The sequence below is a fragment of the Xenopus laevis genome, chromosome 6S (assembly GCF_017654675.1).
Source record: "Xenopus laevis strain J_2021 chromosome 6S, Xenopus_laevis_v10.1, whole genome shotgun sequence".
Classification (NCBI taxonomy): Eukaryota; Metazoa; Chordata; class Amphibia; order Anura; family Pipidae; genus Xenopus; species Xenopus laevis.
The window spans coordinates 3,505,026-3,530,291 of record NC_054382.1 but is presented as its reverse complement, the minus strand read 5'-3'; the positions used below and the strand labels follow the sequence as shown (position 1 = coordinate 3,530,291).

The 25,266-nt window shown below is 41.8% G+C and overlaps 2 protein-coding genes across 6 annotated transcripts in view; both read left to right on the top strand.

Annotated features, from left to right (window-relative positions):
* The window catches only part of nbeal2.S (neurobeachin like 2 S homeolog), an 84,343-nt gene extending 77,371 nt beyond the window's left edge, over positions 1–6,972 (top strand). For all 5 annotated transcript variants that reach the window (XM_041567319.1, XM_041567320.1, XM_041567317.1 and 2 more), the window contains 6 exons: positions 589–683; positions 938–1,054; positions 1,648–1,809; positions 2,928–3,076; positions 3,419–3,554; positions 3,754–6,972. In XM_041567319.1, the coding sequence (XP_041423253.1) occupies positions 589–683; positions 938–1,054; positions 1,648–1,809; positions 2,928–3,076; positions 3,419–3,554; positions 3,754–3,855 (761 nt within the window). In that variant the 3' untranslated portion in view covers positions 3,856–6,972. The remainder of the gene's footprint in view (positions 1–588; positions 684–937; positions 1,055–1,647; positions 1,810–2,927; positions 3,077–3,418; positions 3,555–3,753) is intronic.
* A 4,261-nt stretch (positions 6,973–11,233) lies between these two features.
* cdc25a.S (cell division cycle 25A S homeolog) lies at positions 11,234–18,462 on the top strand (the record flags this gene model as incomplete). Its single annotated transcript, NM_001096204.1, is given in 6 exon segments — positions 11,234–11,315; positions 11,667–11,728; positions 11,730–11,735; positions 16,111–16,221; positions 16,357–17,359; positions 17,783–18,462. Coding segments are annotated over 4 exon segments (303 nt in total), but the record flags the coding sequence as incomplete, so codon positions are not given.
* Positions 18,463–25,266: the final 6,804 nt, after the last annotated feature.

The following is a 25,266-nucleotide window of genomic DNA, read 5'->3' as shown; positions in this document are numbered from 1 at the left end:
AACTGTGCCTGTGGCCTTCCATTTCCTCATTACATTCCTTACAGTTGAAACTGACAGTTTAAACCTCTGAGATGCTTTGTGTAGCCTTCCCCTAAACCATGATACTGAACAATCTTTGTTTTCAGATCTTTTGAGAGTTGCTTTGAGGATCCCATGCTGTCACTCTTCAGAGGAGAGTCAAACAGAAGCACAACTTGCAATTGGTCACCTTAAATACCTTTTCTCATGAATAGACACACCTGCCTATGAAATGCAAGGCTTAAGCTTATCCAACCAATTTGGTGTTGCCAGTAATCAGTATTGACCAGTTACATGCATTCAAATTAACAAAATTACAACAGTACCCAAATTTTTGCACAGCCAGTTTTTCACATTTGATTTAATTTCATACAACTGAATACTGCTTCACTAAAAATCATTGTTCAGAAAACACCCCAGTCCTGGAAATGAAAGACATACCACTGTTATCTTTTTTGTTGAAAGTGGGGAATTATTATGCAGGCTGAGAGGGGTTACCAAACGTTTTCATATGACTGTACCTGTGCTCACCTCAACATACATTGATTGCTTTACTCTGGTTTCTTTCAGATGTGGTTTCATGCCTGTCACTAGACCTTTGTGGCATCTACCTGATTTCTGGGTCCCGGGACACCACATGCATGATTTGGCAAGTCCTGCAACAGGTGAAAACCATAGGAGCAATTTTTTTTATACCCATAGCAACTAATCATAAATGAGTAGTCTAATATGGTTGCACTAATGACTTTTTGGTTGTTATGGCCTGCCAGATTAGTCGTGCAACCTAGCAATTGCCATACATATATGGCTGCTACCAATTAAATGTTCTTAGGTTCCTTTTTATAGTCTTCAGTGTAAATAACCAGTTATGAAAAGATGGCAAGCTTACAATCTAATGTGATTCTCAATGTACTTTCAGGGAGGGATTTCCTGTGGTTTATCCCCAAAACCTGTACAGGTGTTATACGGCCATGATGATGAGGTTACATGTGTGGCCATAAGCACAGAGTTAGATATGGCTGTTTCTGGCTCTAAGGTACGTGAGATACATTCGTATACTTCATGCTTTGCCTTGTGGAATACAAAACCCATGTTACTGCAGTGTATGCCTACTAAAGCTTTGCTAATACAGAGCCGAAGTTGTCAAGAGAAAGAAAGAGGCTGCTTTGATAATCTTCTACTTAGGAAAAACAATTAGAAACCTTTCTCTCATCTTTCCTAAGCAGAAGAACATCAGCCTCTTTCTTTCTCCTGACAACTTCCTTGACTACTTGCTGGTCAGACTGGTGGGAAACTGACCAGCAGGTGGCGCTGTTGGAACAAAATTCATTCATATTAACAGTACATGTATCCCTTAATATCTTGGGAAAGAAAGAAAATAAATAATGAATGTCAATTGCAAAAGTTCTTAGAAATAGCGCACTCATCAATTTTACATTCATGTATTTAAAAGATTTACTTATCCTTTAAAGAAGCTAGAGAAAACTAAAGCAAAAGGGCAATAATGATAAATTCAGCTCAAAATATACAAAGGCATCTCCCTCTGGATAGTAATCATTTCTTCTGTCCTGTTATTATCAGCAGCTGAGCTTTGTCTTGCACTCTGGTAACCATCTGTTTCTCCTTCAGGATGGGACCGTAATTGTTCACACAATCCGCCGGGGGCAGTTTATGAGGTGTATAAAGCCCCCGTGTGAAAGTTCTCTGCCCCTGACAATTTCCCAGCTGGCAGTTGGTTTGGAAGGACAAATCGTCTTTCAGAGCACAATCGAGGGCAGGACGTCTCTTAAGGTTGGTGGTTGGCATTCTTTTTCGTACAGGGAACTCGGATGAGTAGGATTTTACAAGCAGCATTTACAGTTTTTTTTTTTTTTTTTTTTTTCAAAGATCATTTGAATATCTCATAAAATATAGAATCTCAGTGGGTTCCCTTTTGATATTGCTACAAACACATAGCGTGGCGATATCTAAAGAGCCTGTCACTTAAAGGGTTAGTGTATGAGGCCACAGATTATTGTGTTTGCTTACATTTTTTCATGTATGCATTTGACAGGAAGCTACCATATTGCTTTCCTTTACTGAGGTATTCTTCATAGAGATAAGTTGCAACCACTAATAATTATAAACAGATGGAAGTGCTCCATTCAGGCCCGGATTTACGGCAGAGGCACAAAAGCCTAGGCATAGGGTGGCGTAAATTTAGGGGGCAGTATAAATTAAAGGGTGGCATGCGCACAGCCACAAAAGTACTTTACTTGATTCCGAAGTACTAGCACTAGTGCTCCAGTACTAATAAAGTATGCACATGCCCGCAATCCTGTGGGAGGAGGGGACCCTGGAGGACACCAACCTTCAGGCCCCGTCAGGGGAAATTTGACCATTGCTCCATTGGTAAAGGCAGTGCTTTAACCAAAGAGTGCCGGGTCCCCCAGCAAAAAAAACTTCAGAGGGGCCTGGCGCACTCAGATCCCCATCCTCCCATCGACTTCCTGTCCCGCCTTCGATCCACCCACATCCCGTCTCCAATCCACCCGCATCCGCCCACTCCCATCCGACTTGCATCCCCCTTCCACGACTGAGAGAGCGACTGGGGAGGAGGGTTTTTTATTAGCTATAGAGAAAACAGACCCCCACAGTCTGGGCCCCCTTGAGACTGCAGGGTCTGCTTCTTCTATAGTAACGCCACTGGTTACAGGCTTTGGCCAAGGAAAAAAAATACAAAATATTAAAAATTTCAGGGTTGATATGGCCATCCCTGAGATACAGTAATTATGGCCTTCGCTCTGTCTATGGACATTTTATGACAGTTGGTATCTTGATCATGTAGGTTTGCATAGGTAAATAATTCTGCCGCTACATGGGAAAGTATGGACAGCATTGATCTAAGTTCCTCCATCTCTTTTCTCCAGGATAAGTTTACTCTACATTATTACTCTGTCAATGGGAAGCACCTTGCTACAGTGGCTTTAGATGAGCAGGTGACTGCTCTGTGCATCACACAAGACTATCTGGTGCTGGGCACATTGCAGTGTTCACTGCAGATCAGGGAGCTCCGTAGGTAAGACCGGCTTTACTTGTTAATAGAGATTTTATTAAAGAAACCCTTCTGTAGCCAGGGCTACAGTAAATGAGTAACTGAACACCTGATATTCCTTGGTGTAAAGACAACTGCCCAGTCCCTCCTGGGGTGTCTGTTGTGGGGGTTTACCTTGATGCCCCCAGCTCAACTCCGTAGATACACCTGAACTTTCCATAGCAATTAATCGTGTGCTTCCTTATGAAAGGTGCCCATATGAAACCCTCAGGTGCTTCACATGGGTATTCATTTATTTGGGTTATTGTTGTGTTGCCTAGAAATATAGCTGTAATGCTTCCTGCCATAACTATATCTCTCCCACAGTTTGAGAACTGCAGCTCCCTCGCTGCCAATGAAGGTTCCTGTGCATTGTGTGTCTGTGACAAAGGAGAACAGTCACATCCTGGTGGGACTGGAAGATGGGAAATTAATTGTTGTGGGAGCCGGTCAGCCCCTGGAGGTTTGTATTGCCCACCAAATGAAGTGCTGTACGGGTCTTTTTCCTATCTTTTATTGTTAAATGAATATTGTATTATATGACTAGTGGTTCCAGGCAAGTGCTCCGGTTATGGTAATGCACGACTAGTTCTCTCATAACTGTGCGGTCCCATTTGTATTGAACATTTTCTGAGTCAAAAACATTTCTCTGTGCTTCCTAGGTAAAAACTGGGCAGTTTTCAAGGAGACTGTGGGGATCGACACGGCGCATTTCACAGGTATCCTCTGGTGAGACCGAGTACAAAGCAACAGAGTCCAAGTAAAAAATAGAAATTGAGTTTGTGAAAACCACCTGCGAGCGCTTTGCAGACACCACTGGCCAACAATCTGATAATGGAGATAAGAGCCGTTGTCCAGTGGAGCTGAATAATTCTTTATGGTGGATACCAGGGGCTTTGAGGAATTTATGCCTCTCCATTCCACAGACGATTGGTTGGCTGAAAGAACTGGGAATCTCTAAAAGTCATCAGGAGATCATTGGAATGTGTAGCTGGTATTTGGTGAGACAGTTAATGTACCTTATTAATGGACAGACACTGCCTTGATGAAGATTTTGCCTCTCGTTTACTACAATGAAACAGACACCACCTTTTATAAAGATAAGATTGCAAACAGTTGGTGTTGAACTACATATCTACAGCAATGTTTGCACTAAGCCATTGTACTTCTTATACTTTCCTTCAGCCCCCACCATAGCTCACTAGTGCTTTGGCAGGAAAAGCTTAAACATTGCTGCTGAGGGTGAATTTTGGACGGCGCAGTTTTGGATTTTTTTGCTTTGCGCTGCCACTGATGAATAATGCACTTGTTTCTAATTTTTGGACAAATCTTCTTAAATAATGTATATATTTTACTGAATTCAACTTTTTTCTCCTGGAGAAAATGAAAGCGAGATCTAAGAAGAGACATTTCTGCTCTATTATACTTGCACTTAATGCCATGATTTGATTGGCCGGTCCCACAGCAGTGCAGGTCACTGTTACAAGAAGACCGTTCTCTTCTGGGGCATTTGACGGCCATATTCTATCTCCAAGCAGACTTTGGGGTCGTTGGATTCCAATTGCGATGGCGAATGATTCTCATTACATGCAGGCTTGTTACTGAGGCTGCAAATTATTTTTCATAGATTCAGATTTTTTAATGTTTTCATGGCTTTCAAAAACAATTGTGAATTTTTTTTTTAAAGTCTAATGCAAAAAAAAAAAAAAGGTCCTTTTCAGTAGGATATTTATTGCATTAATAACCTGTGGTTACAGATAAAGAGGTGATGCTGCAGGACATCTGAAGAGACTGTTTACAAGTTGGGTTGCAGGTTTGTGCTCACATTGCACGTGGTGTATTAATGCAGTAACCAATTACTTTTATACACTAATATAATCAGACTCCCTACAGACCACCAGCGTGTTTTTACGTTCCCACAATGCAACAATGACATTTCATTTGTGTGAAAGAGAAGGAGCGACCAATCCTATTGAGCACAAGAGAAGCAAAGGGTTCTGGGAGCACATGTTCACTGCTAATGGGAATTAGTATCCTCTATGTGAATCTGTTAATATGTTTTTTACTTTGTTACTCACGATCCGCCACTTGGTTTGAGGGATGGAGGTGTATATTTTTTGATGTAGTTTTGTAATTGTGTCGATCACACATAGATCAGTAGAATGGAGGGATTTTTTTTAAACTGAGATTAACAAAAGCAATAATTTGTTATTTTAAGAGATTATTTCCATATAGGGAATTCTTGAAAGAAATATGAAAATGTTACTACTGAAACATTCCAATGCTGGATGATTTGTATTTCCTATGAATGTAATGCAGTTTGTTATGGCTTTAAACGTGTGCTGTTGGGACAAACTTTTGTATACCTCAGGAATGTCAAACCTGTGCCCCTCACTGTTCCAAGCCTTCTTTTATTGTAGGCAGCTCCTGGGACTGTAGTTGAAGCTGGAGAGGGGAGAGTATGCCATGCTCTGGTGTCCCTTTTAAAACTAATCCTGTTTGTAAGGGCTTTTGCCACCCTTGTGTAAGGATATGAGTTTTACCAAATACTACCCCTCTTTATTGTTTATGGGTAACTTAATTAGACCTGCAGTAGTGCCTTCTCATTGTTGCCTCTGGGAAAGTGATTCCAGTACCACCTATACTTACTCAGATACATAACTAAATGCTTCCTATTTCTGGGCTGTTCTCTTTCCTATGGTCAGACAGGGGTTTGGTTACAATTCAGAACATAAGACATAGGGTTTCCCTTTGCAATTATATCAATGGGTAGGATAAATGCTGTGGTTAAGTTTTGCCACTATTGTGGGTGCTTGTTCATAGATATGATTGTGACCAAAAAACAACCCCAACAACAGCTTCTGTTTGTAACAATAAACAATGCCCCTGACTAGCAGCAATGTGGAGCAGCCCATAAGCAGAAAGTCTAGAGAAACAGATACTTTTTAAGTACTGAAGGAATACATCAGTTACCTTGTTCATAGTAGGACCAATTAAAATGTGTATATGTTTCATCCCAAATGAGATTTACCCGTAATGTACTAAATGCACTTCGTAGCCCCTGCTCTTTAAAGAGATGCTGGAGGCTTCTATATTCTATATATAACAGGGGTTCAGCAATTTTTTTACATTTTCTGTACCCAAAGAGAACGTGCAATTCCTTGAACAATGTTCCTCAGCACTAAATTTCTTGCTGTTTTTGAATCCCTTTTGTACAGTTGTGCAATGTTTTGCTGTGTCTGATATCAGGCCCAGCACATGTATTTCTTATTCTGCTGCTGTTCTGCTTTATGGGACTTATTATTTAGGGATATGAAATGTTTGTTTTTAGCCTGGCATGGGGATGTTCTTGAGAGCCCGGCGAGGTCAGGGTTGTTACAGACGGGGAGGGAGGATTTTATGGTAAACCCCTCATTTCTATTCGTTTATATAGCAGTATCCATTGGTTACTGATCCTTTGCGTTTGTTGGAGGCAGAACGCTACCATATTTATGGAGTGGAAACCTCCATATGATTTCATTGTGATATTCCGTTAAATCCACAAAGGGCTTTTAACAAGTTTTCCTTTTTTGTTCCCCCTTTTACTTTACTGAATAAAAATTATCGATGCTCACAAGTAAAATAAGTTTAAAGGGACACTGACAGTTGTCTGTTTTAGATTGGATCCATTGGAAACTGTATGCACTGTTTCACCACATTCTAATGGACAAATATGGGTGCTGGTCTGACTCATTCCTCCTCTGTAAGGCTAATTTCACAAGGAACTCACTCAACCAGCTGAAGTGGGGACATGATTGCCTCATGCAACTACATTGTATATGTTCGGGAGTGCAGTTGTGATTGGTTTTGGCCACTAAATATTTCCCATTCTAGTGAAGCTGTGAGAAGCTGAAAAATGTCCAGTGTTGCATCATTGCACAGGGTATTTCTATCTGCACACACTTGGATGTCAGGTCGTGCTTTCTGACTGCTTGAAAATATTGAATTTCGAATTCATGTGAATTTTTTTTAATTTGAATAGTACTCACAATTAGACGGGGAGGTTATTTAAGAACAAATTTGAATGTCGAATATTTGATCGATTGTTCCGACCCTGATATTCAAATCGTATTTGATTCATACAAATAGAGTTTTTCCTCCTGAAAAAAAAACTTGAATGTCAGGAAGGCTATTAACATCTCCAAATGGCTCAACAGACCTCTGCCAGTGACTTGAACATAAACTCGGCAGGTTTTAGGTGGTGAACATTCAAATTAGAACTGCTTCCATGGTCGAGGTGTGATAAATCTCACGTTCAAATTTACATTCGATTAGGGGGATTAAAATTTAAATGTGTGAATTTTGAAACTCAAAAATTGGAATTTGAATTTACTATTTGTCCCTTGATAAATCCGCCCCTAGATGTACCAGAGATACAGCTCCAGCAATGCTTGATAATGCTTGGTCCTTATGGCTCCTGTTTCTCCCACCAGCCGACGTACGAGAAAAAAGGGACTTTTTTAAAACTTACCACAACTTCTTTTCTTTAGACCATTGAGACTATAACGGTCATCTGTCCCTGCAGTGTTCCCTCTGAGCCATGAACTCTTCCAGATGAACGTTAACTGAGCACCCCTACAGAAATAAATGAATGCACACTTAGGGTAAGATTTAGGGGTGAGATTAGAGTTTAGCACAAAAAAATACAACATTTGATATCCAACAAAGCATTGTGTCTGGGGAATCCAATTAAGCTACAGCTGTAAACCCACATTTATCTCTGCCTTTAGGTTTTTTCCAATAAGAGTTTAAGGGAACAGTAACATCAACGAGTGAAAGTGTTTTTGCGTTATGAATACATAATGTACTGTTGCCCAGCGCTAGTTAAACTGGTGTATTTGCTTCAGAAACACTACTATAGTTTATATAAACAAGCTGCTGTGTAGTCATGGGGGCAGCCATTCAAGCACAGGATACACAGTAGCTAGATAAGTACTACTATAGTTTATATAAACAAGCTGCTGTGTAGCCATGGGGGCAGCCATTCAAGCACAGGATACACAGTAGATAACAGATAAGTACTACTATAGTTTATATAAACAAGCTGCTGTGTAGCCATGGGGGCAGACATTCAAGCACAGGATACACAGTAGATAACAGATCAGTACTACTATAGTTTAGATAAACAAGCTGCTGTGTAGCCATGGGGGCAGCCATTCAAGCACAGGATACACAGTAGATAACAGATAAGTACTACTATAGTTTATATAAACAAGCTGCTGTGTAGCCATGGGGGCAGCCATTCAAGCACAGGATACACAGTAGATAACAGATAAGTACTACTATAGTTTATATAAACAAGCTGCTGTGTAGTCATGGGGCAGCCATTCAAGCCAGGACACATAGTAGATAACAGATATGCACTGAAGAATCCCGTTGTATACAACAGAGCTTACCTGCTGTGTATCCAGTGCCTTTAATACATTTGAATGGCTGCCCCCAGCAGCTTGTTTATATAAACTAAAATATAGTTTCTGAAGCAAAAACAGAACTTTTACAGTACAGGACAACAATGCATTATATTTCAATTACTCTAAAGTACATTCCTTTTTTGGTGTTACTGTTCCTTTTAGTGATTAAAATAACTGAATGTAAATGCAACTGGGTATATAGGCTGCAACACACGTGGCAGCCCAGTCATAATACCTGTTGGTTTCCTTGGAGGATGATTTTGACGGAACCCTTCATACAATTTTTGCTTTTAATATCCAGTTATGGTGTCTGATTTTGTTCCAATGTATTTGTAGAACTCCAGTGCAATGCTTCTTAATGGGCTCTGTCTCTTCTCCTTTTGTAAAAATAAAGCACAATTACATAATGTATAAAGAGAATTTGCCTTAAACTTGAAGCCTTGTATTCTGATCACTCTCCTGTCAAACTAATAATATGTTTTAAAGGGTCTTTTATACATAAAGCTGTGTCTGTCATTATTTAATATTATTCTCCTTATAAAGCACCAATTTTTTAATGCAGCACTTTAAAAGATTAAAACATATTTCACATCATACCCTGCTTTAGAGAAGCATTCAGTCTGAGGGGCAGATTCACTAATGGGCGAATTTTCGCTAGCATCAGCTTCACACCCATCGCACCACTTATATGTTATGAAATGTGTGTAGAAAACCGGTTACCCAAAAAAGGACTTTTGCAGCCAGGTTTATATTTAGTTTTTATTAATGGCAATGCCAGGATATCATGTAAGGCAGCAGCAGATCTGATATGTAAAAAGTGATTGTGAAATGTACACTATCTCCCTGATATTTAGGGTTGCCACCTTTGCTGATGGCTAAAGCCGAACACGGGGGCGGGGCAGATAACATTGGGGGTGGGGCAGTGATGTAGGAACAGGCATGATGACATCAGAGGTGGTGAGTAATGACACCAGGGAAAGGTTATTACATCACTTAGATACAACTGGCTGGATTTCTATCCAGTATTCTCAATGTTTTAAAGTGTTCATGCCCAGTTTAACACCACACAGTTGGCAAACTAGCCAAGCTGTGGATTTGGGCTACTTTTTTTGCCTTTGGCTAGTTTGTACTTTGGAAACCAGCCAAAGTTTTTTTTCTTGCCCTAATGTGCCAAGCCTGCGTCTCCCAATGCATGTTGGGTAATGTCGTTTTTGTTTAACAATTTGCCAACTGCCAAGTTTAATGTAAGACTACAATACCCAGCATGCAGTGGGACGGACGTGTAGAAGTCGGGAGTTACCAGGTTTTGGGCTCTGTACCCCAGTCTGCCATCACTCTTAAGCATTCTTGCATTTTCCTGTGACTTTTTTCTCAATTTCAGACAATTTTGGGGCAAATATCTGCTGGCCACCAGAGGTTGAGCTATTTTTTAGACTTTTTTTTTCACTGCACATATTGGGCTACTTTTAAAGTGCCTCTTGGCTAGTTTTGTAGCTGACTTTGGTTGGTTTTGAAAATTGCACCTGGTAACCCTAAGTAAACCCAATCCTTTTAGCAAAACATTTTGGAAATAAAAAGAGGGACAAAAAAGTTGGTGCGCGTAGCAAGGCGAAACTTTTTGTGGCCACACCCCCTAATTACCATGTTCATTTTACAAAATTTGGCAGGTTATGAAAGTTTGAACCTATTTCTGTGGTTTGTTTTCCAGTTATTATAGTTTTGCTAATAAAGGTGAATTGCCCTTTAAGCTGTGAGTCTAGCTTTTCCTGTTATCTTATATTGTTACAATTACTTATCTAGACATTGTTACAAAAGTATCTTATAAGCAGCTGTGGCTGTTCTGGGCTCTCTGCCAAAAGCCAATTAAGTTAGAAACTTTTGGGGGTTTTTCTGGCTGTTCAGTGCAGTGAAAAACAGGACTTTCCAGTGCAAATGAGGGACTGTGGTTTACAGGGACTGTCCCACTACAAACAGGACAGTTGGGAGGTAAAGGTATGAGATCTATTATACAGAAATCAGTTATCCAGAAAGCTCTGAAATACAGCAATGCTAATTTAGAAAACAGATGACAATCCTAGTGAGTTGAGGTGCCACTAGGCCAGTGTTATATTGGTCAGGTAGAACAATGGTTATTTAATAGGGTTGGTAAGTCACACAATTACATCTAGTTCTCAGTGTTATTCCTGCCCTGGGCGAATTACCCTTCTACATAAATACAAACCTCTGAACAGCTTTGCAGCTACTTCTACCTCACTAACGAAACTATAGGATAATTAGAATCAATTCCTATACAGGAAAAGTTGCCATAGCGCTTCTGTGTCACAACAGAAACCACGACCTCTAACTTATCACTTCTTTCGCGCCTCACGACAACCTCTCTGTCAACTCTCCGCCGATTGGCAGCGTTTTGCCCCGCCCAGCAACCACTACCGAATCACCGTTAATCTTGTGCGTCCGCGGAGTTACCATTGGTCGGAGGTCTCCATCACTCACGGGAACTTGATACGCGAGAATTAGGGCGCCAAAGGAAGGGCTCGGATTCGGGATTGGCTAAGGTCGTGTTGCAGCTGATTGGCTGTGAGTCCTGTCACGCTCGCTCCCCATTCGTCGCACCGACATGGCGCCAATTCTAAGATCGAGGAGTGTTAGAGTCTTGTAGATTGACGTGGAACGGGCCAAGTGTTGTGTTTGATCGGAAGCGACGTGTTAAGCTAAACAAGCCGGGAGTCGCTGGTGGGTAATAGGCCTCCCCGTGCTGCTGAAGGACATACGAGGTACTCGGGCCTTTCTTTTGTTGCTACAGACCTATAAGGGATTTACGTCTCCCGTGTGCCCGTGGCTCATAGGGTCTTGCCGGGAAGTTCATAAATTTTACAGTCGTATGTTTGTTTTTCCTCCTGCTGAAAATCCTATCGTTTTTATCCGCCCGCCCGGCTCTAGAAACTATAGATTTCTCAGCCTCGGAGCGCGAGTCTGGCGTCACGTGACAAGCACTAGTCTGTCTGGTTTAGCGCGCCCTCCCGCGGCTCTTATGAGTCTGGCGTCACGTGACAAGCACTAGTCTGTCTGGTTTAGCGCGCCCTCCCGCGGCTCTTATTCATTACTCCTATACTTTCTCTTTGCAGTGTTTGTCGCTTGCAGGATGGAGAGGTGTCGCTCTGCTCCGGATTATGTCCGACGATCCAGCCCTGACCAAACGACTGATCTCCGCCGGACGAAAGATGTCGCCACACACGATCCGAAAATCGTACGCATCCTCGATTCATACGATAGGATCTGTGTGTCTATGGCCACCTTAACTTAATTTCTTTTTATGAGAAGATGAGCAGGGAACTCAATTCTGGGATGGCAGTGAATGTGATTTACTTAGACTTTGCTAAAGCATTTGATACAGTGCCACACAGAAGGTTACTGGTTAAATGAAGGAATGTTGGCCTGGAACATAGTATTTGTACCTGGATAGAGAACTGGCTAAAAGATAGACTACAAAGAGTGGTGGTAAATGGAACATTTTCTAATTGGACCAGTGTTGTTAGTGGAGTACCGCAGGGCTCTGTACTAGGTCCCTTGCTTTTCAACTTGTTTATTAATGACCTGGAGGTGGCCATTGAAAGTACTGTTTCTTTTTTTGCAGATGAGACTAAATTGTGCAGAACTATAGGTTCCATGCAGGATGCTGCCACTTTGCAAAGTGATCTGTCTAAACTGGAAAACTGGGCAGCAAACTGGAAAATGAGGTTCAATGTTGATAAATGCAGGTTATGCACTTTGGCAAAAATAATATAAAACTAGGGGAGATTGTGGATGCACACCTAAGGCCAATTTCAAAAAGTTTAAAGCCCTGTCTAAATGATTCAAGTAAATATGCAAGTGCATGTAATTTTGAAACAGGGTTTTTTTTGTTACAAAGTTATGATCATAATATTGATAAGCCACCATACCACGTCAAGGTAAAAGGTCCCCCTCACTTGTTGTGTCTTGGTTTGTGCAATCGCTCTCTCTTAAAAGCCATAAATGCTAGCGGCATGGGAGGATCTAGCCGTGAAAAAACCAACGTCCCATTAGACACTTCTCTATTTACACACACACTTATTGTGTTTTTCATTTAGTTCTCCTTTACACTTTCATTTTATGCTTACTTTCATATATACTCCCAAATACACATACACTTTCCCTCATCACTACCATACACACCTTCACATTTCACTTACACATGTATACACACTATTGTGCAACTGCACATATCACTCTACCTTGATTTTAATTACAACACCTGACTTCTACTTTTCTAAAATGGGCGTTGGTTAAGGCAGTCTCTCCCTCTTAAAAGCCGCTCAGCAGTTGGCGGGGGAGGATCTAGCACAGAGTTTGAAACCAAAGCACAGGAGATGTTTACATAAAGAATTGTTACTACACAGAGAGGTAATGTTCCTTTTTTACTATGACTAAAGATAAATAAGTTAGGGACCACCATGTGGGGTTTTACCTTGACGTGGTATGGTGGCTTATCAATATTATGATCATAACTTTGTAACTAAAAAACCCTGTTTCAAAATTACATGCACTTGCATATTTACTTGAATTACTTAGACAGGGCTTTATACTTTTTGAAATTGGCCTCAGGTGTGCATCCACAACCCCCCCATAAAAATAATATAAATGCAAGTTATACACTAAATGGCAGTGTGTTGGGAGTTTCCTTAAATGAGAAGGATCTTGGGGTCTTTGTAGATAACACGTTGTCTAATTCTGGGCAGTGTCATTCTGTGGCTACTAAAGCAAATAAAGTTCTTGTATAAAAAAGGGCATTAACTCAAGGGATGAAACATAATTGTGTCTCTTTATAGGTCCCTGGTGAGGCCTCATCTGGAGTATGGGGGCAGTTTTGGACTCCAGTCCTTAAGAGGGATATAAATGAGCTGGAGAGAGTGCAGAGACTAAGTGCAACTAAACTGGTTAGAGGGAGGGAAGAGTTAAATTATGAGGGGAGACTGACAAGGTTGGGGTTGTTTTCTCTGGGGGAAAAAAGGCGCTTGTGAGGGGACATGATTAGACTTTACAAGTACATTAGAGGACATTATAGACAAATAGCAGGGGACCTTTTTACCCATAAAGAGAATCACGTACCAGAGCCCCCCCTTCAGACTAGAGGAAAAGAAGTTTCATTTAAAGGAACAGAGTAGGGGGTTCATCACAGTGAGGACAGTGAGGTTGGGGAATGCACTGCCGGGTGATGATTCAGTTAATGACTATAAGAGGGACTTGGATGATTTCTTGGACAGACATAATACAAAGGCTATTGTGATACTAAGCTCTATAGTTAGTATAGATATGGGTATATAGAATTTAATTAAAAGTAGGGAGGGGTGTGTGTATGGATGCTGGGTTTTCATTTGGAGGGGTTGGACTTGATGGACTTTGTCTTTTTTCAACCCAATTTAACTATGTAACTGAGTCTGGCTCCTGGATGTGTGACTTAGCTTGTGCCATTGGGGTACAAAGTGTGTAGTTGTGTAGTTACTAATGTAATTCTATGGGTGAGCTTCATGCACCTTCCAGCCATGCATTGCATGTGTATATGCAAATTAGGGGTGGGAAGGGGAAAATCATACTATAATCACTGAGTGTATGGTGGGAGATCATGCGCATTTGGATATCTGTCATTTGTCGATCGGCTCAGACGGAAATTTTTGATTGGGCGCCTTTGAAGGCACCTGAACATCAGCCATTGTTAGTGCTGAATTGTATGGTTTCTCCCTGTATATCTGACGATTCAGCTGTACAAGTGGGTTGAAATGAACAATCTTTCTTGGAAAGATCATAATTATTAAGTCTATGGCCACAGCAGTGATCCCCCAACCAGTGGCTCATGAGCAACTATTAACCCTGCAAGAAGTACTGTGTGTTCTGCTGAGGAATCGGACTCCTCAACTCACCTAGAGCAGAGTAACATGTACAGCGGACGCTGAACTCACCAACCATCTAACAGATTTTAAAACTGGCTCTTTTAAGAACTTCCCTAAGTGCTCAGTGATATCATCCCCAAACACCACAAGGATCTGGAAGGATGAAACAGGCTGTCCCCTTAATTCTGCTGCTGTGAGTAAAGGTGGCCATAGACTTAGAGATAGCGACATCTCCAAACGAGCGGATCTCTCCCTGATGTGTCCACATTGAAGTGGGCAATATTGTTCTGATCGTGGGCCCTAGGGCCCAATGATGGGATAATAATGGATCCGGTATGGGATTCTTTAACCTGCCCGATCTAGATATCGTATGTTTTTCGGCAGCTATTATCAGCCCGTGTATGGGGACCTTAAGCACGGTGCCAGCCTTGTCCACCGCTAGGCAGAAGTACCTACCTGCACTTTTCCAGGTAACTTGTCCTTGGAGGACAGGAAAAAAACATGGTGGGCTAGGGAAAGGTGTATTTAAAATGGTTTTTCATGCCCTTGGAGGACGGGCTCTCTTTATGTGTGCTGCCTGGGCAACTGAAGGAAACGGAGATGGTTCCTTCATGGTAATATGTTGAAAAATGTTGACTGGAGGGCTCACTAGTTCTTGGTAGACCGTATTAGACCACAATGCCTTGGTTTTTCTGCAGGGAGCCATTAACATTCACATGGAGCAAGCGGCCGAGGGATATTTCCTAAAGAATTCAATCCTGTTGTCCACTTCCAAGCGAGTCATTTTAATCTTCCACTGTGAGTTCTCTTCGGAGCGTGGACCTAGAATGTGAGTAAGATCTTTCTGCCTAAAACAGAAGCCTTTATGATGCAGAATTAACGGAGTATGGGGCACAGGGGCGAATCTTGGCCATGTTATTGTATGCAACTTTATCATTGGAACCCAGAAGAAGCAGCAGAACTAGTGAGAACTTTGTCAAATAGATTTATGGTTGTATGTGTGGGCCTACCTGAAACATGGGTTTGGGTCCAGGCAAGATACAAAAATAAATATAAAACAGGTGGCCTGCCTGAATCTGTACACAGCAGAGCAATGAGCATGCCCAACGTCTACTCTAGCCATTGGCCATGGTTTTTTATATATATTTTTTTTTAAATACTCGTGCCTGTCTGTCAAGCCCCCTGGTGACATTAGAGATGGGCGGGTTGAGCGAGTCCAAATGATGGTTTAATAGAAGGCAGATGTGTGATGGCTTTTTGTTGCCCTACACATCACTGTTATATAGATCAGTGCAATGGAAAATGCTTTTCTTCCAAACACCGCATATTCCCCATTCCAATTATCCATGTGAGCAAGTTGTAAGTGTTAAGGGCAGAAGGAAGAGAGGCAAACGGATCCAGGTTTGTATGCGTGCCCTTTAGCATAGAGTCCAAAGCTTATGCAACAAATGGGTTACTTTACCATATGCGAAAGAGCTGCCTCCTACACTGTTCACTTCAATGCTCATGGCTAAAAGCTTATAGAGTTAAAGGGCAGCGACGCATGAGGGATTTTGTTGCTTGGGTTAAAGCAGAAAGGAAAATGGTTCTCTTATGCTTTAGTGGGTTATAAAACTGTATACACTTGCCTGGCTCACTTATATAAACCTCAATATTTTACAGGTGCAAGTTTCTAAGGGAGAAAGACAGGGACCGAAATGAATATCCACAGTTACACTATCCAGAGCTTTATATTTTACATGGTGGATATAAAGAATTCTTCCAGAAATGCAAGGTAAGTAACCAGTTAACGGTTTGGGCACCTTTGTATGTATTCCCCCCCCCCCCACCCCCAATGACTTAAGAGTGAATGCAGGTAGTAAGCATAGCTCTTCAGATCAGACTCCCAAATCTGCATTCTCCCCTCTAGACCTACTGTAGCCCGCAGAGCTACCGCCCCATGAACCACGAGGACTATAAAGAAGACCTGAGAAAGTTCCGCAGGAAGAGCCGGACATGGGCGGGGGAGAGACGCAAGAGAGAACTGTACAGTCGGCTGAAGAAACTATGAAACTCCGTGTTTGCACAATTGTGACTTTCCAATCACAGAGCAGCTGCACGAGCCACGGAGATAAAACTCATCATGAAACTAAACCTCTTCGGTGCTCCTGTTCTGCTTAGTTTTCTTTGCACATGAACCTTTCCCTGGAGGTGTCGTATTAATTCTATCATTCAGCAGTCGTATCAATGCGGAGAGTTCTGCACTGCACTGACCAACCGATAGAAAACTTGCAAAGGTTTCTGTTTGGGTGAGAATATAATGGAGTATAAACGTCGATCCCAGAGGTACAAAGTGAAGCCACAGAATTCCTTATACTAAAGGTAACAATGTAGGCTTGTCTGTTGCTCGATGCACCTGTTACATTCCTTATCATTCAATCTCACTGACACAACTTCTCTCCCTGCCCAACGCAACAACTCAAATACATTTTAAACGGATTTCCTGCAACTCTGCATCTTTTCCTAGGATCTGTTGCAGTCGAACACAGAGCAGGGCTTTGAGGCCTCCCAGTGCATCTGGATGTTCTGTTCACTCTTATCTCCATTTTATAGCTGTTTTTATGATTCTTTAAAATTATTAACTTTATTTTCTCAATTTTGAGAAGCTTCTTCCTTTTAATCATGGATTTGCACGACGAGAAATGTTTTATACATTTTTTTTTAATTAAGATTTTTTTTTATTATTATTTAATGTATTATTTTGGAATGTGGTTCCCTTCACCCCAGAGCTGAGTTGAGCTTCCAGGGAAAGGTATAGGTACTGGTTCAATAAACAAGGCCAGCAGAAGAGGGAACCTTGAAGGATGCAGGATGGTTGGGGTGTCAGTATGGATAGTGATGAAATGGATATGTGATGTCCAACCTGCAACCCTCTTAAAGGAGAAGTAAAATAAGTGAATGTAAAACTGATGAGGGGGCTATTCTAAGTACTTTTGCAATGTACATTCATTATTTATTTTTAATTCCAAGATATTAAGGGATACATGTACTGTTAATATGAATGAACTTTGTTACAACAGCGCCACCTGCTGGTCAGTTTCCCACCAGTCTGACCAGCAAGTAGTCAAGGAAGTTGTCAGGAGAAAGAAAGAGGCTGATGTTCTTCTGCTTAGGAAAGATGTGAGAAAGGTTTCTAATTTTATTCCTAAGCAGAAGAACATCAGCCTCTTTCTTTCTCCTGACAACTTCCTTGACTACTTGCTGGTCAGACTGGTGGGAAACTGACCAGCAGGTGGTGTGGGAAGAAGAAAATAAATAACGAATGTACATTGCAAAAGTCATTAGAATAGCACTCACATCTATTTTACATTCACTTATTTTAAAGGTTTACTTATCCTTTCAACAACTGTCAGCATTGAGGCCCAGCACAAATGTACTTGCCCACCTTGTGGCCCCATTATCAGGTGTTTGAGCCGGTGTGGTGATTTAGGGGGGCCTAGAAAACTGACAGATTAATTTTTATCTGTTTTTAAATGGAGTGACGACAATGTTTGTGGTGTTTTAATATTCAGTTTACGTTTAACCTTACACTTACACGTTTTATGTAAAGCATTTTATGCTCAAAAAAATATAGGCAATTGGATCCATATCCAAGGTTGAGCATGTGACCGTACAACTCACGGCCCTCGCCAGGGATTTCTGACCTTTCACTGCCAAAACTCCCTGAGTATATCTGTCTCTTTATTTGATTTGTACCTGTAACATGGCACCTTGACCTAACAACCCGTTGCACTTTCACACTGAGTGGTTGTTGAACTAGAATGTGCAGAGAGTGATGGAGGGAAGTCACTGACAGGATAATCCATGTGACAGTTGGGTCCGTCCCACTGAGTTCCTTATGGAAACCTATATTTGTATAAATGTGACAATCTTGTGTTATTCTTGTTACAAGGTTTGTCCTGTAGGAAACATCCTATTTGTAAAGCTGCTTTTTCTTCCCACTACAGGAAAATAAACTGCCTTTTTAAAACCCTAATTGGACCTTTCTGCTGTTCTATATAATTTGCATTTCAGTAACAATTGCCCGTTGCCATAGGCACACATCTGTTTTGGTGTTGGGAGTTTAATGTGGAATTTTATCGGATTTAATTCTTTGTTGTTGGACAGTGTTTATGCCGGAGTTCATCAAAGCTTAACGTTAAAAGGATCATGTCATGGGAAAACATGTTTTTTTCAAAACACATCAGTTAATAGTGCTGCTCCAGCAGAGCAAACAGATTTTTTTTATATTCAATTTTGAAATCTGACATGGGGCTAGACATTTTGTCAATTTCCCAGCTGCCCCTGGTCATGTGACTTGTGCCTGCACTTTAGGAGAGAAATGCTTTCTGGCAGGCTGCTGTTTTTCCTTCTCAATGTAACTGAATGTGTCTCAGTGGGACCTGGATTTTACTATTGAGTGTTGTTCTTAGATCTACCAGGCAGCTGTTATCTTGTGTTAGGGAGCTGCTATCTGGTTACCTTCCCATTGTTCTGTTGTTTGGCTGGTGGGGGGGAGGGAGGGGGTGATATTACTCCAACTTGCAGTACAGCAGTAAAGAGTGATTGCAGTTTATCAGAGCACAAGTCACATGACTTGGGGCAGCTAGGAAAAAATCAGTTTGCTCTTTTGAGAAATGGATTTCAGTGCAGAATTCTGCTGGAGCAGCACTATTAACTGATTCATTTTGAAAAAAAAAATTTTTCCCATGACAGTATCCCTTTAAGGAGAACTTAAGCGGCTTTGATGAACAAAAGGACGGAGAGGTGTAATTTCCGGTTTTGATACGAGCAACACCTGCCTGCTCAGAGTTGTCTGGCTTCTGAGTTTGCTCTTGGGGACTTGGGATAAAACGTGCTCTTTTATTCTTTCTGTTGAGCTAGAAAGTCAGGTTTACCCACTGATGCCAAGATAGTGAAACTTACCATTACATTTCTACTGCCTGACACTAGGGGTCAGTGTTTGATGCTCATGTGTCTCACACTTGTACAGGATCATATTGACTGACATTGGGGTCCTCTGTTGCTTCATTCTGTCTCCCAGTGATGATATAAACCTGCAGACCTGAGAGGTGCACCTGAAAACACTCAGAGGAGTAGATGGAGGCCATTTTTCTGTTTCCACACTGCCCTGTGCTATTACAGCTATAGAGGGAAGAGTCTAATGATGGTGACGGCAGAAGGGAACACGAGCTCCAGAGATCTCCAGCTGACCCAGTGCCAACAACACTCCAATGGAAGCTTAGAAGGGGAGGGGCTTATATTGGGCCGGACTAGAATACTTCAAAGCCTGCAGGGTTGTTTAAAGCTCATTAAGAGTTGGACTGGGCTAAAATACTCTGATAGAAGCTTACAAGGGGAGGGGCAGGAAGCCTGTAACTGAAGAGCAGTGGGTGGGACTTGAATACTCAGATGGGATCTAGTAGGGTGGGTCTGAATATTATTAAAGGGGAACTATCGTGAAAATGAAAATTTAATATAAGCTTCATCATACTGAGATAAAGAAACTTTCTACATACAATCAATTAAATATTCTGTACTGTTTCTGAAATAATCAAGTTTATCTTCAATATTCCTCTCTCAGCATCTGTTTCTCTTCATTCTGTCCTCATGCAGCAGTTGGGTGTCAGATATTCACTGACAGTTAGATCAAAAATATCTTATCTATTTTGCCTAGAAGATGTATTAGAGCTCAGTCTATTAAACTCACCAGACATCATGTCTCTCTACATGCAGAATTTGTGCAAAAGGCAGTTATTTTGTTTGTACTGGAATCAGTTATTTGAGTGAGCTCTAATATATCTGCTAGGAACTGAGCCCTCCTATAAGATATATTGGATCTAACTGTCAGTGAATATCCTCCCAAAGAAGTCGCCAGGCGACTAAATCTCCTAGAATGTCAGCGTGTCTCTGCCCTTAGTCCTGCAATCCGTTTATAAATAAGTAATAGTTACTTGTTATCTACTGATAGAATCTACTAATAGAATCGAATAAAGATCGGTGATCTAGAATTCCCCCAGAGAGCGCAGCTGGAAAGTCCCATGTAGCCCATAAAACCTTCAGCTTTACTGGAATTGTTGGCTTTGCCCCAGCACAATGAGCACTTTCATTTCTACAGATCCGTGGCACTTGGTATCTTCCTTCTTTTACAATTTACATTCATTTCAGAATTTTACTTTCCCTTAACAACAACTGACAGATCCAGCCTGTGGGGGGCAATCATTTTGTGTTGTACAGAGGTTACCTGAGCCAGACTCCTACAGGTAAAGTCATTCCTTCCAGGTGACACTAAAGCAAAATACCTGTTACTTTAAAGGGGAAGCTTACGTGAGCCTTTTTCAATAGGAATGAAAATGGAGTGTGGTTTTTGGGGTGAGTGACCCTAGAAATAGGAAAAGTGGGAGAGTAGAATGTCCCTACTTTGTCTGATTCTACCTGCCTATTCGCACGTAGTGTAGCTTGTTAAACTTCTATATTAAAAGAGCGGTCACTTCCAGGATTCGGTTCAGGATTTGGCCGAATCCTTGTGTCCGGCTGAACTGAATCCTAATTAGGGGTGGGAGGGAAATCCCTTGACTTTTCGTCACAAAATAAGGTGGACTGATGAAAGGAGCGTGAGGCTCCTGAAATGTTTGGTTCTCCTTTTTCCCCGCACATTAAAAATTTGGAGGTACTCTTAAGTACACCAATTGAATTGGCATTGCGTCTTCATCGTTTGTTCTATAATTCAGGATATCGCGCTGAGTCACGTGACTGAGACACGCCGAGCCTTTACTTCACAAATTATTCAAAGTATCGTGAGTGTATTTGAATCTTGAATATAATTGCACAGAGGCCCATCCATTCATTTAGCTGCATCTCTGTAACCAGATTTGCAGCTTGTTCATCAGTCACAACAGAAATACAACTGAAATACAAAGTGGATTTACTCTGCACCCAACTGTATATAGAACCCTTTAATTTAACCTATATATCGTTTTAAGTCCCACACAGTCGTATCCAGTTCTGTACAGTGGTCTGCCTGCTGGGCCCCCCACCCAAAAAACTGGGTGCCCTTTAATGCAGCAAAATTATAGGTGACATGATTTCCCATGTGCACCCCCCATGGCTGCATGATCAGCTCCATCATTACCCATTGGTTGTATAACCTGCTCCATGATCATTGCACATTTGCTTAGCCGAAACGTCGGGTGATTCTCCTCTCAGGGCAGGTGCGTCCGCTTTCTTTATCAAATTGCTGTTTGACCATATTCTGAGTGGTATGTAGATTTGAATTTCCGTGTCTTGTCTTTTTTGGCATGTTTTGGCCTTGACCTATGTATGTGATTTACTTCTTTTTAAATATATGACTATTCAAATACCATTTGGTCTCTTTATTTGGAGTGCGGGCCCTTCTGTTTATACCACTATAAATATATCCGTATACTTCCATTATAGTGAGAGAGCAGGAGTCACAGCAAGGGAATGTTACAGGCTATTTACACTGATTGTAATTGTAACTTACAGGTTGTGCTTAATCTGTGCACCCCACGTTCACTGTATCCCTCCCAATATTCCTGTGTGTGTGTGTATATATACACACACACACACACACACACACACCCCCACACCCACACACACACACACGAATATTGGGAGCACAACCTGTAAGTTACAATTACAATCAGTAATATATATATATGTGTGTGTGTGTAAAAGTAATCGGCACTCACCATTCATATGGTCAGTTGCTGGGTGCTAACCAATCAATAATTATTACAGTCCATAAAATCTATCTATCTACAGGTAGATCATTCCTGCACTTGATATAACACGGCAGTGAGTTTTACTGTATATAACATTCAACTGTGGATCATATTTATGTTATTTCTAGTGTAAGTGGGTACAAGTGTTTTAACACACAGGTTTAAGGATTTTATTTCCCCTTCTGTAAATAATGTTCTCCATATGAATGTTTAAAGGGAGATGAGGAGTAGCACCCATGTACGCCTATCTATTACAGCCCACACCTCCCTCTGCTCCAGCCATCTGTTGTGGGCCATGGAACTGGAATGGGATTACCTTTCAGCACTATCAGTTTCCCAGTACAACCCTACCTTGAAGTTCAGTGACTAATCATTACATCGAAAAAGGGGTAACTAATTACCCACTGCAGATCCCAGCATTCCCTTACTAGGGATCCAGGAAAGACTTCAATTCCCACAATGCCTTGCATTTTCTCTGATTAACAGACCTGTGAAGACGTATGCAAGGCATCATGGGAGTTGGAGTCTTTGCTGAAGAATAGCTGAGTGCTGAAATAATGGAGTGAGCAGTCAGGGAAAGCAGAGAGAGAGTGGACAGACAGCGGTTGTGCGTCTGCAGGAACATGGGGAATGTGGCTACAGAGGCGAGAGATATTAAACACAAAACCTGATATAAGTTTGGTTAATACCCACAGTCTCACTGTTAAACCCAGGTGCCACTAACTTGTATAAACCACAGACAAAAAAAGAATAAACTTTTTGCTACTCAACCACCCCAGCACTGTATGGGAACATTCCTGTAACAACTCCACAGAAGGTGTGAAATGCCCAGCGTGCCTCCAGGGTTCTGCCTTTAAATAATAATAGTATTACCCCTGCTGCCTGCTGGGTTCCCTTTCTGCTACAGTGCAAGTGTCAGTGCAACACAATCGTAAAGTACAGCCCTCAGTATGGAATGCACTAAGCCACACTGAAGTGAAATGCAACAAGTAGCAAGTCACAATCCTTGGTTATACAGAGGCACAGCTACATGTTACTGGGCCCCACAGCAAACTAATTGCAGGGCCCCCAATATATCCACAGGTTGTTCTGTTTTACCAATATATGTTGAGATTGTTCATTAAATAGGGCTTCATGGGGCTCCTACCTCCTGGGGCCCCCCTGCAGCTGCAGGGTCTGCTTCCTCTATAATTACTCCCCTGCCTCAGTGGGAACGTGCAACAAGCAGGACTCAAGCAAGCAGCTCGGAACAGCTCTAGATTGAAAATCAAAATAGACCCCCACCAGCCCACTAAATAATGACTGTCTATGGCACCTAACAGCAGCCCCTCTGGCATTTGCCAGAATCCGCAGATTGCCAGTCTTTGAGAGTCGCATCATTATCCACTCGGAGCAGAAGTGATGTCAGAAGGAGGCTGCAATGGAGTTAATACAGTTGAGTCTATTTTTGGGGGCTGATGCATATATATAGTGACACATACGTCTGACTTACTCAGTGCTTCGTTTCATATACTTGTGCCTCTCTACTCGACAAGCTATTTCTACACACACTCATATCAAACATTTTTGTCCTGTACATGTAGTGCCTGCACTAAATATAATATAGCAGCATATATTTGTATTCTTCTCAATACTGATCTTATAGGTGATTGTGTCTATATTTGTCTATTCAATGTCTTGATTCAATAGTTGTGCTTCTGGGCTCAGAATGACTTTTGGGTTTCCCCAAATCGGCTAATAACAATGTAACGTATATGAAAACGTTGCTAAATCTTTACTCAGGGCACAAATAAGCAGTTACCCAAATCTCCCCCTAACTAACCTTCAGACTGGGCCCCCTTAGCTCATAACAAGGTTACAGATATATAGAAACATTGGGGTGTCACCCTGCTATAGTTCCAGGGGTACCCAGGGTACAAATAAGCACTCACCCCAAATCTCCCCCTAACTGACCTTCAGACTGGGCCCCCTTAGCTAATAACAAGGTTACAGATATATAGAAACATTGGGGTGTCACCCTGCTATAGTTCCAGGGGTACCCAGGGCACAAATAAGCACTCACCCCAAATCTCCCCCTAACTGACCTTCAGACTGGGCCCCCTTAGCTCATAAGGTTATAGATATATAGAAACATTGGGGTAACAGTCACCCTGATATAGTTCCAGGGGTACCCAGGGTACAAATAAGCACTCACCCCAAATCTCCCCCTAACTGACCTTCAGACTGGGCCCCCTTAGCTCATAACAAGGTTATAGATATATAGAAACATTGGGGTAACAGTCACCCTGATATAGTTCCAGGGGTACCCAGGGTACAAATAAGCACTCACCCCAAATCTCCCCCTAACTGACCTTCAGACTGGGCCCCCTTGGCTCATAACAAGGTTACAGATATATAGAAACATTGGGGTGTCACCCTGATATAGTTTCAGGGGTACCCAGGGTACAAATAAGCACTCACCCCAAATCTCCCCCTAACTGGTTTTCAGGACACCCTCCTGTGATGTTTTCCATTTAGAAAGGACCGTGGAAATAATTGTTAGATATAAAAAAATCCTTTTTCAATTGAACTTTCCCTTTAAATGCTTGTGTCCCATACTTCATGCATTGCCCCGTTGTGTCTAGACCGGCACGTTGTCATCTTATATTAGCTGGTTTCCTGGTAACGTTGGCTAAAGGGGCCTGTGGAAATCCCCTCTCCCTGGTCACATGAGAGTAGGCAGGGGTGGCAGGGGCTCTAAGCTGGGGATTGGGTTTGGAATGCGTCACTTATGCCGAGGTTACAGTCCATTCCACATTCCGACTGCTGACCTTTGGGAATAGTGAAGAGAAGGAGCAGCTGCTTGTTCTCTCACAAGGGACTTGGGGCTTGGTGAGAGGTGCCAGGGGGACAGTGTGTGACACTACAGGAGTAGATATTTTTTGACTGCTGCCAATTGTTTTCCTCACCTTTCCAAGAAAATGTTTGAGCAAGAAGTGACAGCGCTGCTGCCTGTCCAGTTGCCAATTCCCACCTATAGACCTTGCAGGTGTCTGAGCTTCAGTTGTGCCTGCAGA